This window comes from Neovison vison, chromosome 12, assembly GCF_020171115.1.
Source record: "Neovison vison isolate M4711 chromosome 12, ASM_NN_V1, whole genome shotgun sequence".
In the NCBI taxonomy this organism is placed as follows: Eukaryota; Metazoa; Chordata; class Mammalia; order Carnivora; family Mustelidae; genus Neogale; species Neogale vison.
In genome coordinates this window covers 86,890,003-86,903,738 of record NC_058102.1, presented here as the reverse complement: position 1 = coordinate 86,903,738, position 13,736 = coordinate 86,890,003, and the positions used below count along the sequence as shown (strand labels likewise).

Sequence of the window (13,736 nt, the reverse complement as noted above, 5' to 3'; positions counted from 1 at the left end):
AAACTGGAACACAAAAATCATGGCTTTTCAACTGGTTTTCTATGGCTTTGCCATGGACAAATAGAGGTCCTGGGATTTGCAAAGCTTAGGCTTCTCCTATTTAACCAAACAGCTCACGTAATGTCACTCCGGGAAGTGGGTTGGGGTTGAGGACACCAGTGGGTAACATAAACAAAGCAAATCTACATCAGGCAAATGTATTTTCTAGAAGGTTGGTGAGAGGTAATGTAACACGACAGTAGAAGACATGAACTAAGGAAGCAGATCGCTGGTGTTCAAATCCTGCTCAGCCATTTACCATCAAAGTGCCTTTGGAGTTATGCCTCTTTGTGTCTGTATCCTTATCTATAAAATGGAAATAATACCTACCCTCACAGGATTGTTACTTAATTCACATAAAGCACTTTTCAAACAACTCAAAAAACTTGAAAAAGCCTTAGTTGTTATCATGCTGGTTTCAAGTTAAGGTTCGTTATTTACAGTTTAGTAAATGCAATATTAGACATGGACAGCTTTAAAAGTTGTTTTTCTTCAAGATAATATGTTAGATTTATGGGGCGCCTGGGTGGCTCAGTGGGTTAAGCCGCTGCCTTCGGCTCAGGTCATGATCTCAGAGTCCTGGGATCGAGTCCCGCATCAGGCTCTCTGCCAGCAGGGAGCCTGCTTCCTCCTCTCTCTCTCTCTGCCTGCCTCTCTGCCTACTTGTGATCTCTCTTTGTCAAATAAATAAATAAAATCTTTAAAAAAAAAAAAAAAGATAATATGTTACATTTTTAAGATGGAAAACCTAGAATTAGGGATTATTTTCCTTTGCTCGTTTATATACCTCTCCTTTCCTCCCATATTTGCTTTGTAAGTGAAGTGTGTCAAAACCAAGGATGTTGGGGCACCTGGGTGGCTCAGTGGGTTAAGCCTCTGCCTTCAGCTCAGGTCATGATCTCAGGGTACTGGGATTGAGCCCTGCATCGGACTCTCTGCTCAGCGGGGAGCCTGCTTCCCCCTCTCTCTCTGCCTCTCCGCCTACTTGTGATCTCGCTCTGTCAAATAAATAAATAAATAAAATCTTTTTAAAAACAAACAAACAAAAACTCCTGTGGCTTCCTGGATCAAGAAACAATTCTGACTCTGACTTTTAAGTCTCTATATTGTTGGGCACCCATCTCTGGTCAAACCAAAGACTTTATCTATCACTTTCAACCTGGTTTTGCATAGGGGAGGGTCACTCATGTCCCAAAAGAAACCTTCCTGTTGTCTTTATCACAGCCCACAGGTTCAGGTCTTCCTGAAATGTGACTGAGTCTAGTAACCACGGTAGATCTAACTGCATCATTAACACCAACACAATCCATTTTTGTTATACAGAACTGTGCTTCTGTACTTAAGCAACATACGTAAAAACATCTAGCTCAGCACCTGGCACAAAACCACCACAAATACCTACCATCCCTGAATTTAAACACACATAAATGTTCCTGAGTTGGATAGACACCATGTGGTACTTACTGAAAACAGGGAGAAAGCACATGAATGGTTATGAGTCTAGGAATGTAGCCAAATCGACTGGGTTTGAATTTTAATTCTGCTACTTATTTAGCCTCTCTATACCTCAGTTTTCCTATCTGTAAAATGAGGACAGAACTCACACCTATCTAATAGGGTTGGTGTGAGGATAAAATTGGGCAATATATATTAGATGACTGGCACACAGCGAGGGCTTGATAAAAGATTTTATTTTTATGATCATGTGCAAGATGCTTTATGTCATTTAATCTTTACAGCTCCATGAGGTGGTTTTTGCAACTCCCACTTTATGGACAGTTTTGTCCCAGTTAGTAGGGATACAGGAGAGGAACAGAGTATCAGGATTTAAACATCGTCACCTGATTCTAAAACCCACTCCCGTTCCTCTACCACCATTCATCAGGTATCCCCACGTCTTCTCTCCCATGCTTTTTTAGCATGGATACCACTTAAATGAATGTCCTTTATGGACTTTTTTTAAAAAAATATTTTATTTATTTACTTGACACAGAGAGAGATCATAAGCAGGCAGAGAGGCAGGCAGAGAGAGAGAGAGGGAAGTAGGCTCGTTGCTAGGCACAGAGCCTGATGCGGGGCTCGATCCCAGGACCCTGAGATCATGACCTGAGCTGAAGGCAGAGGCTTAACCCACTGGGCCACCCTGGTGCCCCTACTTTATGGTTTTTAAAGTACCTTGCTATTATGCTGTACTTGATATTCTCAAAAAGTATGTTGAGTCAGGTAAGGGTAGGTAACATTTGAGGGAAGGGTAATCTCAGAGAAGATTATATAAAAAATAAGTACTTGAGCTTGAACTAGAACTAGGTCTTCTGACTCCTAGTCCAATGCTGCTTTAACTAGATCATATCTGGAAGTCAAGGATTAGAGTGTGTCAAGCTTTTACATGGCCTTATGTGTACACGGTTATATTCTGCATAACAACCTAACCATTGTTTGAGGATGTCAGGAGTAAGAGTAAGACACTTTTTGGTTTCAAGAGCTCTTAGCAGCCTGTGATCTGCATCTTTCGATCTGGTTGTTGCAGTACCCAGTTCTTCAGTAACACAAGTGAACGGACAGGAGGTTCTGCCTCTGTCTCAGTAGGTGGAATGTGTTGCAACCTAAGAGTTGTATAAACATCTTTGGCATGAGAATCTAGAGAGCTCGGGGCATGAATGTTCTTGCTCCTTCAAGAGCTCTGGAGAAATCTCACTTTTACCTGTGTCAATGATGGTTGGCCAGGTTTTCACATCCACAGCTGCTGCCGCCTCTCGGGACCTCAGCAACCTCATTAGGGTCTGTGTGGTGAGAACACAGGCTGCTTTGCTGACCTAGAAAACAAATGGACAGAAATAAGCACCAGGACACTTAGTCCTCATGTGGCCCCACAGGCTCTGGCTGCTGCTAAAAGCAACTCATACTGGACTAAAAGCACACCATACTGGCAGGACAATATTCATTGTTTAAACAACACACAATAGTACAATGGATGTTGGTGTGTCCCCTCCATTCGTCCTTCTGGGACTGTGTAACACTGACTTATCTCAGAAGAATGGACCTGTTCACAACACAAGTTATTGTTTTTAACAGTGTGGATGCCCACATCCCTTGATTTCATGAAGACCATGATAAAGTAAAACGTGAATTTTTTTTTTTTTTTTGCTCAGGGAATGGGAGGAGTCAGAGGATCACTGCTGTAGGAGTTAGTGTTTGCCACAGCCTAGTGAATGGAGAAATTCACTAGACCCAGAACATATCCTGAATTTGAGGGATGCAGAGCTGTCAAGAAAACTAAGCTCTCCCTCACACCTACACATGGATACACAAAGCGATCAACTTCCCCTTAAACCATCAACAGAAGGAGACTCCCGTCCCTGCTGCTCTGGCCTACTTTGCAGACTGTAAAGAGGGCATTTTGCTGAACTGAACTTTGTGATAAAATCATCTTTGATGAACATGGCTTTTATACCCCAGGCTCTATTTGCTGACAGAACAGCAGTCTTTAGAGAAACAATGTTACACAAGTTAGAATTCTGCCTCTTTGCTGTAACATGAATTAGGATACAATGCAATACAGATTTATGTTACTTCCTTTGATTCTCACAGAATTCTCATTCTTCCTCTAGAAACTTCCATTACTTCCAGGGCAGGATCTGGATACCTGTTAGTGCTATACCAAGTGAATTTATAAAACTAACCCAAATAAAAATGACTAACACTAGGGAGAATTCAGTTTGGCATATAAAATTACCTTGGCTACTGTGCAGAAAAAATGAGAACATTTTTTAAGAAGGGAAATAAAACAACAACAACAAAAAGTTTTATAGAGAATTACTAATGTCAGCCTCACCTCCTTAGTGTTCATTATAAAAACACAATTCTGTACCTCAGCAATAATCACTTTCCCACATTCCTTCACTGAAAAATGCTAGTCATTTTAGTCAGGTAAGTGAAAAGAAGAGCTTTCAGGGGACAGATTTCACTTCCTGACTCAACAAAACCGGAAATTTAGTAAGGATCTGGAGTTGTCTGACTCTGAGTTTTATTAGATGAGGACAAGGCAAGATATACTCGGTACTTACATCAACAATCATGCGGACAGTGGGCAAGGTGGCCGTAAGGTTCTGAGCATGAGGAGGTCGGACAGTGACAGGTATGCACCCGGCATAGAGGCAACCATAGAACGCAGCTATTAACTCGATGCCTGCAAGACAGAGTCACTTAGCTGACCACTATCACTGAGAACTAAATGGCAGATCTTCTAAAGCCAGTTTATTAAATCATGTGCCAGACAGTTTATTGAGATCAAAATTTAACATAGATAATAATGGAAGAAGTTTTTTAAATCAAGAAGAGCTTGAACGTAAAGAAGGAAGCATATAAAACAACATAAAAAATAAAGAGAAGTGAAGTATAAATAACAAGAAAGGAAGTCAGAAGTAAAGAAAACTCTTGAAAGACACCCAGGAAAGGTATTCTGAGATCATTACTTGATACTTAGTAGAAATAAAAGAATGGGGAAAGGTGGGATGAGGAACACCTGAGGTTTAAAAAAAATATTTAGAAGCCTGCTGTGTGATAAGCAATTAGACTACTGAGATGTCCCTTCACCTGTAGGTACAAGTTTTAGGGAGGCAAAGTGTGACTCAATTTGATGAACACTCTCCCCTGTCAGGACACGGAGAGCGGCCTTTTCCGGAAGTGCTCTGGTCTACCACCAGGTCATTCACTGGTGGATGCAAGACACTCTCACAGGAACACCACAGGAGGGATTCTTTTACCAGATGACCTTTTAAGGAATCTTAGTATCAGTGTAAATAAAACAGAACAAAATGAACTAAGGGGGATAAGAGATCAGAGAAAGCCAGAGGTATGTGTGGGTAGTGTGACAGAATAAAAAAATGAATAACTCAACTATTTCACTTAACATTTTGAATATTTACACCAAACTGTCATAAAAGAATTCTGAGTCCCTCTTACTGTGAAGAGAACATTTTTAAATTAAATGAGAGCACGGAAGATAAAATCAGCAATAATGAAGACTACACATCAATCAGGATATAAAAAATGCAAAGTCAAAAGAGTTCACACACAATATTCTTTAGGAACTGGGTGAAATGGTCCTATTCCTGAACACTCCTAGAAACAAAGCACCTCGGGACACCTAGGTGGCTCAGTGGGTTAAAGCCTCTGCCTTCGGCTCAGGTCATGATCCCAGGGTCCTGGGATCGAGCCCTGCATTGGGCTCTCTGCTCTGCAGGGAGCCTGCTTCTTCCTTTCTCTGCCTGCCTCTCTGCCTACTTGTGATCTCTGTCTAATAAATAAATAAAATCTTAAAAAAAAAAAAAAAAGAAACCAAGCACCTCTTTTGAGGGTTTCCAAAAAGTCAGAAAGTCTTATTCATTTGGTATTTACCATAGTGCCAGGAACTATGCTAGACAGGGGTAATACAAGAGTAAATACAACAGACACAGTCCCAGCAGAGCCATGGCACTGCTCAACTCCAGGGTGTGAAGCTTGGTTCCTACCTTAGCCTAGGTGCCTGGGACTCCCAGAGCTGGGAGCTGCATAGCCTACATGGGCAAAGATGGCGGCTCTCACTTCCTGTCCTCTCATACTCTGTAGTCTGGTAATGGAGCTTGAGTCTAGTTTACCAACAAAATACCTACCAGGTGGATAGAGCAACACCACGTTGTCTCCTGCATTTAGATGCCCCTTATCACCAAGAACTGACGCAATCCTCTCTGCTCGCTTATGAAGCTGAAGGCAACTGGCTGTGCACACAGTAGTTCCCTTTAAAGAGAAGAAAGTGTAAAAGGGTCAAAATTCAGGAAATAAAACAGTGACAAGTACAAGCCAATTCCATGTTATACTGGAAAGGCTGGTGCCTTGGTAGATTCTCTGTAGCAAGTTATCAATTCCAGCAAAAATTCCCCTAGTACTTAAAGACCTGTGGTAGTCCTTTCTTTTTCAATGCCTGAAGGTATTTAGGGAATAGCAACATTAACTTAAATCGAACAATGTATCTATAGTCTTTCCTGTTTAAGACAGCTTCAAAAATACAATCGAGTTTTTTATTTAAACGAGGAAGTAAGAGAGGAAGGAAAATAAAGGAAATAAAAGTAGAATGAGGGCGGGAGTAAGGTCCGGACAGTCACTGCAGGCCCTGTGGCCATGGGCATAGCGTGCATTTTCTGTGCGTCACACAAATTTGGCTCTGAGTATTCCAACAGCAAAGATGTAAACAAAACAGTAACACCGAATCAGAGTCCACTAGCTGATAATAAAGATTAGCAGATCAGAAGATGGCCAACTACTCTTGATCCTGAGAATAATTTCTCCTTGAGGTCTTCATCAATTCCTGAGTGTCAATCCAAGTTTCACTGAGCTGGGCTTTTTGAAACCCTTTTGTGTGTAAGATAAACCACACAAATATGAAAAGCACATAAAAAAATGAATGTATTACGTAACAAAAAAATCACAAAGCAAGCATCAGCATAAGAACCAGCATGGCATGAAAAACACCACTGCCAGCAGCACAAAAGCACCCTTAGGGGTCCCCCCCACCCAGGCCTACTCTCATCCTTTCCTTTCCTCTGTACGTAACTGCTATTTTGAGTTTTTAATCTTAATCACTGATTTCCTTCTCTTCATAATGTTACCACCCATGGAAAGTTTCATTTTATAGAAATGTAACCATATGGTATAAATTTCTGTGTTTTGCTTCTTTCTCTCAACATTAATAGTCACCTCTGCTGCAGTGCCCGGGTGTAGTTCTCGTATTTGTTGCTGCGTAGTATTTAACTGTATAAACACACAACAATTTATTCATCCATTCTGCTGCTGATGGACAATAGCATTCTTGTACATGTACCCTCATGCATAAACACATGAGTTTTGGTGGAGGACAGACCTAGAGATGGAATTGTGGGGTCACCGCATATGCCTATCTCCCACTTCACTAAATAAAACCAAATTATTCTCTGCCTATTGTGCTAATACCACTCTATCTTAATTATTGCAACTCTATAACTCAAAAAGTCTCACAAGAAAAACAAGTTTTACTGAGCTTTTACTGAAACTTTTAAGTTTGCTTAATATAAAATAGTACATGTTCAATAAGGAAAATAGAGACAAGTAAAATATAATTTAGATGTAACCACTATCAATATTTTGCTCTGTATTTTCCTGGCTTTTAAAAATTGAGTATATATTATATATAAATTCACATGCGACATTTAAAAAATTACCGTATTTTACTATCTGCTTGAGGCTGTGTATTGCGTTGGTAAAGAATGTGGGCTCAGAAGTCAGCTTTGGGTTCAAATGAAAGAGCTGATTTCCTAGTCCTACCACTTGCTAGTTCTCAGGCAAGTAATTTTATGTCTCTGGGCTTCAGTTTCCTCAATCTTAAAATGAACTATGAAATATACAGCATCCAGAACAGGGTCTAGTAGGTACTTGATTATTGTTACTATTTTTTAAAGGTTTATTTATTTATCTCAGAAAGAGAGAGCAAGTGAACCGAGCGTAAGTGGGAGGGGTAGGGGAGAAAGAGAGAGAATCTCAAGTAGACTCTGCAGCGAGCACGGAGGCCAGTGCAGGGCTTGATCTCACCACCCTGAAAACATAATCTGAGCCAAAATCAAGAGTCAGATAGATGCTTAACCAACTGAGCCACACAGGTGCTCCTAGGTAGTAGATTATTTTGCTGAAGTCTGTCATGCTATTTTTTACCACTTACACATCATGACTATTTTCCGCATAATCAAATATTCTATAATACGCTTTTGAAAGCCTGTATAGTATTTCATGCTATAATTTTATATGCCGTGATTTACTTAGTCAATTGTCTATTGTTGGACAATAAGGTTATAACACTAATGGATATCCCTTTGGCTAAAATCAGGGTTAATTCGTATGGCCATTTCTTATATTTTACAATATTCCTCTTTTTGGTCCATGGTACGACAGTAAACTAAATCTTAAAAAAAAACCAAAACCAATTATTGAGAGGGTGCCTGAATGGCACAGATAAGTGTCCAACTCTGGTTTCAGCTCAGGTTATGATCCCAGGGTCATGATGAGCCCCACACTGGGCTCCACACTGGGTGTGGTACCTACTTAAGAGTCTCTCTCTCCCTCTTCCTCTGCTCCCCCATCCCCTGCATTCTTTCTCTTTCTCTCAAATAAATAAATAAATCTTTAATTTTCTTTCCCCCTGGGCATGAAGGAACAATGTGATATGGTCACCAAGCTTTCTGACCATCTGGGCTAATCCAAGGTAAAATACTAGAATATGCAGAAGAATAAATGGACTAAATGTCTTTGAGTCAGCACATATATTATTTCTCTAACCAAGAAGCAAATTTAAAAGTATGCCTTCTGGGACGCCTGGGTGGCTCAGTTGGTTAAGCAGCTGCCTTCGGCTCAGGTCATGATCCCAGCGTCCTGGGATCGAGTCCCACATCGGGCTCCTTGCTCGGCAGGGAGCCTGCTTCTCTCTCTGCCTCTGCCTGCCTCTCTGGCTACTTGTGCTCACTCTCACTCCTCTCTCTCTCTGACAAATAAATAAATAAAATCTTAAAAAAAAAAAAAAAAGTATGCCTTCTAACAAATACCTGGAGTACAGGTTTCACAGGGCTATAGCTTTAACTATAGCCCAGCCTGGAAGTGGAGTAGGGATGTAAGCTGGACTGACAACTTCTTACTGAAATGGAAGGACCCTAATGAATTCACAGGCTTGGAGAGAAACCCACTTCATTTAGAGGTAGAACAAGGAAGTCAAAAAGTTTTCTACTGGATAATAATGGTTTTTTAGATTTTTAATGACTTTTCACTAAAATGCGCAGCATACTCCCCTCATGAAGTTCTATTACTACATAAACTCTCAAAGGTAGGGGCACCTGGGTGGCTCAGTGGGTTAAAGCCTCTGCCTTCAGCTCAGGTCATGATCCCAGAGTCCTGGGATCGAGACCCGCATCTGGCTCTCTGCTCAGCGGGGAGCCTGCTTCCCCCTCTCTCTCTGCCTGCCTCTCTGCCTATTTGTGATCTCTGTATAATAAATAAATAAAATCTTTAAAAAAAAAAACAAAAAACCTCTCAAAGGTGTGTTTGAATAAAATACATCAGAATCTGGGGGCACTGGGCAGAAGGGGACAGGTTGGGTGGCCCAGGAAATTTCAATAGACCCTACAGTCCTCTACCTGATGGCAGGAAATACTGTTATGCGCCATCATCACAATACTTTTAGCCTCTGATTCAGTCATTAAAACAGATCCCAGCATACGCCCACAAAACGCCTAACTTAAAAAAATATTACATTCTGATAAAATTATCCATTAGGAAGCACCACTTAATAAGGTTTGAGTAATTTTCAATTTGTTTTTTATGGGTTAGCAATAAATCATTTAAGTATATAGTAAAAATAACTCTGTTTCAAAAAATATTTATCTATTGGGCACCTGGGTGGCTCAGTCCATTAAGCGTCTTGCCTTCATTTCAGGTCATGACCTCAGGGTCCTGGGATCGAGTCCTGGACTCCCTGTTCAGCGCCCTCCTTCCCTCCTTCTGCCGCTCTCCCTGCTTATGTTCTCTCGTGCTCTCTCTCTCAAATAAATAGTAAATAAAATGTTAAAAAATAAGTATTTACCTAAAGTCATTTTCTTCCTGGTGGAAATCCAACAATTAAAGCTGGGTAAAAAATGACATACATGCCATAATACGTTCTACATATGTGTAGGTCTATGGAATTGCACCGTTGGCCCCCCTGTTCCTATCACTGTTCCTATCAGTTACAGTTAGGACTGTAACGTTAGGAGAGCTAGCATTAGATAACACTCCAGGAGGTCTCCTTTCAACCTTGAAATGATTGCACAATCTATCCTCATCTGTCAAAGCATGGAGAAATCAGTAACTCTGCCCTCCGAGTTGACAACGGAAATTTTCTGATGAAAGGGATTGAGAGTGCCTAAGACCCTCCCATAATGTTCATCTGATTAGATATATACAATTGGATTTTCAGTACCTTGGCATTTAACAGCATGAAGAGTACATGGTCAGGAGTTGCCTGGGCTCGCCACTGTAAAATCTCTGCCAGAAACTGGTGCTAAAGTCAAAGCAGAAAAAAGAATCAGGGTCAGTAACTTCAGAAAAGTTGGATAATGCGTTTCCCATCTACTTCTGGAAGTAGAAGTTCTGTCCTTGACTTGCTTATAAAAATCAACATATTTGAACTCTTACCTTCCTCACTAAGTCATTCTCTTCAATTTGCCCAAGATCTCTTCCTGCAGCTTGCGCTATGCGTTTTCCAGCAACCAGATTTCCAACCATCACAGAAGCAGGGCCCACACCTGTAAGTAAAGGCCAGAATCAACTCTCTATTGGTGATAATTCAAACTATATCCCTTAAGTATTTCCAGACTGACCCAAACTAGTTCACATATTCACTCAGCAATTCAGACAGCACATTCTTCTAGGCACTAGGGACACAACAGTGAACAAGACAAACCGCCTGTACTCTATCGAGGAAAGGCAACCAGTAAGTACATACACAAATAAATCATGTCAGGTAGTAGAAACTGCTAGAAAAAAACAACACGGGGCGCCTGGGTGGCTCAGTGGTTTAAGCCTCAGTTCAGGTCATGATCTCAGGGCCCTGGGATCGAGCACCGCATCTGGCTCTCTGCTCACTAGGGAGCCTGCTTCCCCTCTCTCTGCTGCCTCTCTGCCTACTTGTGAACTCTCTCTGTCAAATAAATAAATAAAATCTTAAAAAAAAAAAAAAAAAAGGGCGCCTGGGTGGCTCAGTGGGTTAGGCCACTGCCTTCGGCTCGGGTCCCAGAGTCCTGGGATCGAGTCCCGCATCGGGCTCTCCACTCAGCAGGGAGCCTGCTTCCCTCTCTCTCTCTGCCTGCCTCTCTGTCTACTTGTGATCTCTCCCTGTCAAATAAATAAATAAAATCTTTAAAAAGAAAATCTTAAAAAAAAAGAAAGAAAAGAAAAGGAAAAAACAACACAGAGCTAGAGAAGAGACAGGAATCTGGAGGGAGGAGAGGAGTGGGTGTTCCTATAGCTTGGGTATAAGGGATTTTTCACTCCTAGGAGGGGACAGTTGGTTGTACTAGTTCCTACCGATAAATAATTTCATCAGCTCCCATCACAGTATGACCCCAAAAATGGACTTAACAGTAAGGAATATCTGGTCTGGAAAGAAATCTGCCATCTTTTGAGAATTGAGAGTAGGTTCATCAGGAATCTCAGAAGTACTTTATTAAAAGAGTAATGACATCCACATTGTGGGACATTCTATAAGACAACTAGCCTGGACTCTTCAAAAACCATGTCTTTAAGAGAAAATAAGGCTAGGAGCTTCTAAATTAAAGGACATGACAGCCAAATGCAATGCATAACCTTGACTGGATACTAAATTTAAAAAAAAATGAGTTGTAATAAACAGGTGAAGAAATCTGAATACAGACTGTATATTACTAGATGATAGCATTATATTAAGGTTAAATTTCTTTTTTTTTTTTTAAGATTTTATTTGTTTGACAGAGAGAGATCATAAGTAGGCAGGGAGGCAGGAAGAGAGAGGGGGGAAGCAGGCTCCCTGCTGAGCAGAGAGCCCGATCTGGGGCTCCATCCCAGGACCCTGAGATCATAACCTGGGCGGAAGGAAGAGTCTTAACCCATTGAGCCACCCAGGTGCCCCCCACCTTTTTTTTTTTTTTTTTAAAGATTTTATTTATTTATTTGACAGAGAGAGATCACAAGCAGGCAGAGAGGCAGGCAGAGAGAGAGGAGGAAGCAGGCTCCCTGCTGAGCAGAGAGCCCGATGCGGGCCTCGATCCCAGGACCCTGAGATCATGAACTGAGCCGAAGGCAGTGGCTTAACCCACTGAGCCACCCAGGCACCCGCCCCCCACCTTTTTTAAAGAGATTGCGTGTACAGGAGCAGGGGTGGGGGAGGTATGGGGGTTGGGCAAAGGGAGAGAGAGAGAATCCCAAGCAGGGTCCACACCCAGCGTGGAGCCTGAGAGGGCTCTACCTCTTGACCCTGAGTTCATGACCTGAGCTGAAATCAAGAGTCAGAGGCTTAACTAACTTAGCCACCCAGACGTCCCAAGGCTAAATTTCATAATAGAATAATGGCATTGTTGTTGATTAGGAAAACTTTAGAAGCTTTTTTTTTTTTTTTTTTTGGTCTTTGGAGATACACTACAGAATATTTAGGGGTGAAATATGATGTCTGCAATTTATTTCCAAAGAGTTCAGTAAAACAATGTCAACTACTAATCTAGTAACTACATTAGTAAATAAACTAAATCTAGGGGAAGGTGTGCAGGTTATTCACTGTGGTATTCTTTTCAACGTTTCCATGGGTTTGACACTTCCAAATAAAAAGGGAGAACTCACTGAACTCTACCTCTGAAACTAATAATACACGATCTGTTAATTAATTGGGTTTAAATTAAAAAATAAAATAAAAAGGGAGAACTCTCCCTTTCTTCAAGAAAAAAAAAAGTGCTAGGGTGCTGAATGCCTTTCTTGACAGTCACTTGAAGACTCTATGGTATCAAACGAGGGAGATGGCTAAAAGATAACTAAACTTAGTACCAGCCAAGTTTTGAATAAGGCTGATGCTACTACATTTGAATTAATATTAAATATCTTTTATTGCCAAAATCTATTGATCCTAAATATGCTGGAACAAAATCACTTAAATGATAAGACTCTAAATAATGGGGGATGTATGGGTAGAGGGTATAAGGGAATTCTCTGTACTACTTGGCAATCTGAAGTGTGAAATTATTTCAAAATGAAGAGTTTAACTTTTTTTTCAAATTGAATAAAAAACCCAAGAAGTATAAAGTACCTCAACACTGTGCTGAACAATTTTAGTCTACAAAGAGTCTACTGCAATTTTAAGTGTAATATGCAAAACTCCTTCCTAAGAAACTGTGTAACAAGTTACATACAAGGTATGTCATACTGGAGACAGCCTTTTATACAGGGCAGGGAGTCAGAGTATATCTGTGTTAGCTACCCAATCTCAAATTATACTGTAAAATTAATAAAGGTGGTGCATTGTTAAAAGTGATATTTTTAAAAGAGATTTTATTTATTTATTTATGTGACAGACAGAGATCACATAATAGGCAGAGAAGCAGGCAGAGAGAGAGAGAGAGGGGAAGCAGGCACCCTGCTGAGCAGAAAGCCTGATGCGGGGCTTGATACCAGGACCCTGAGATCATGACCTGAGCTGAAGGCAGAAGCTTAACCCACTGAGCCACCCAGGCGCCCCAAAAGTGAATTTTTCAGAGTAGTTTTAAACAGCAAAAATAAATAAGCAGCAATTTCTTGAGGTCCGTCTGTGTGTATTCTTTAAGTCTAAGGATCATAGAAAGTGAAAAATAATTGGAAGCAATAACATCTAGAAAGCTAACTGCTGATACCTTGCTGTACCTGTAAATACCCCTTCCTGTTTTCCCCCACAAGTTATGCAAGTTTCCTATTGCAAAGAATACCAGTCATCAATCCCAATATCTGGTCTCCTCTTCCTCCTTAATAAAAGACCCCCCAGTTTAAGGCTGGGCAAATAAATACCTGGAATTAAGACTATATTCTTTTAGTGTGGGAGACTAATATGTAAGAGAAAGTAATATGTGCAATTTCTAGAAAATATGTTTAAAGGGCAACAAATATGTTTAAAG

At 40.8% G+C, this 13,736-nt stretch overlaps 1 protein-coding gene across 3 annotated transcripts in view; it reads right to left on the bottom strand.

Moving 5' to 3' along the window:
- DIP2B (disco interacting protein 2 homolog B) overlaps nt 1–13,736 on the bottom strand; it is a 222,118-nt gene that overhangs the window by 18,694 nt on the left and 189,688 nt on the right. For all 3 annotated transcript variants that reach the window (XM_044226282.1, XM_044226280.1, XM_044226281.1), the window contains 5 exons: nt 10,264–10,373; nt 10,049–10,129; nt 5,691–5,814; nt 4,104–4,225; nt 2,741–2,852 (listed from right to left, as the gene is read on the bottom strand). In XM_044226282.1, the coding sequence (XP_044082217.1) occupies nt 2,741–2,852; nt 4,104–4,225; nt 5,691–5,814; nt 10,049–10,129; nt 10,264–10,373 (549 nt within the window). The remainder of the gene's footprint in view (nt 1–2,740; nt 2,853–4,103; nt 4,226–5,690; nt 5,815–10,048; nt 10,130–10,263; nt 10,374–13,736) is intronic.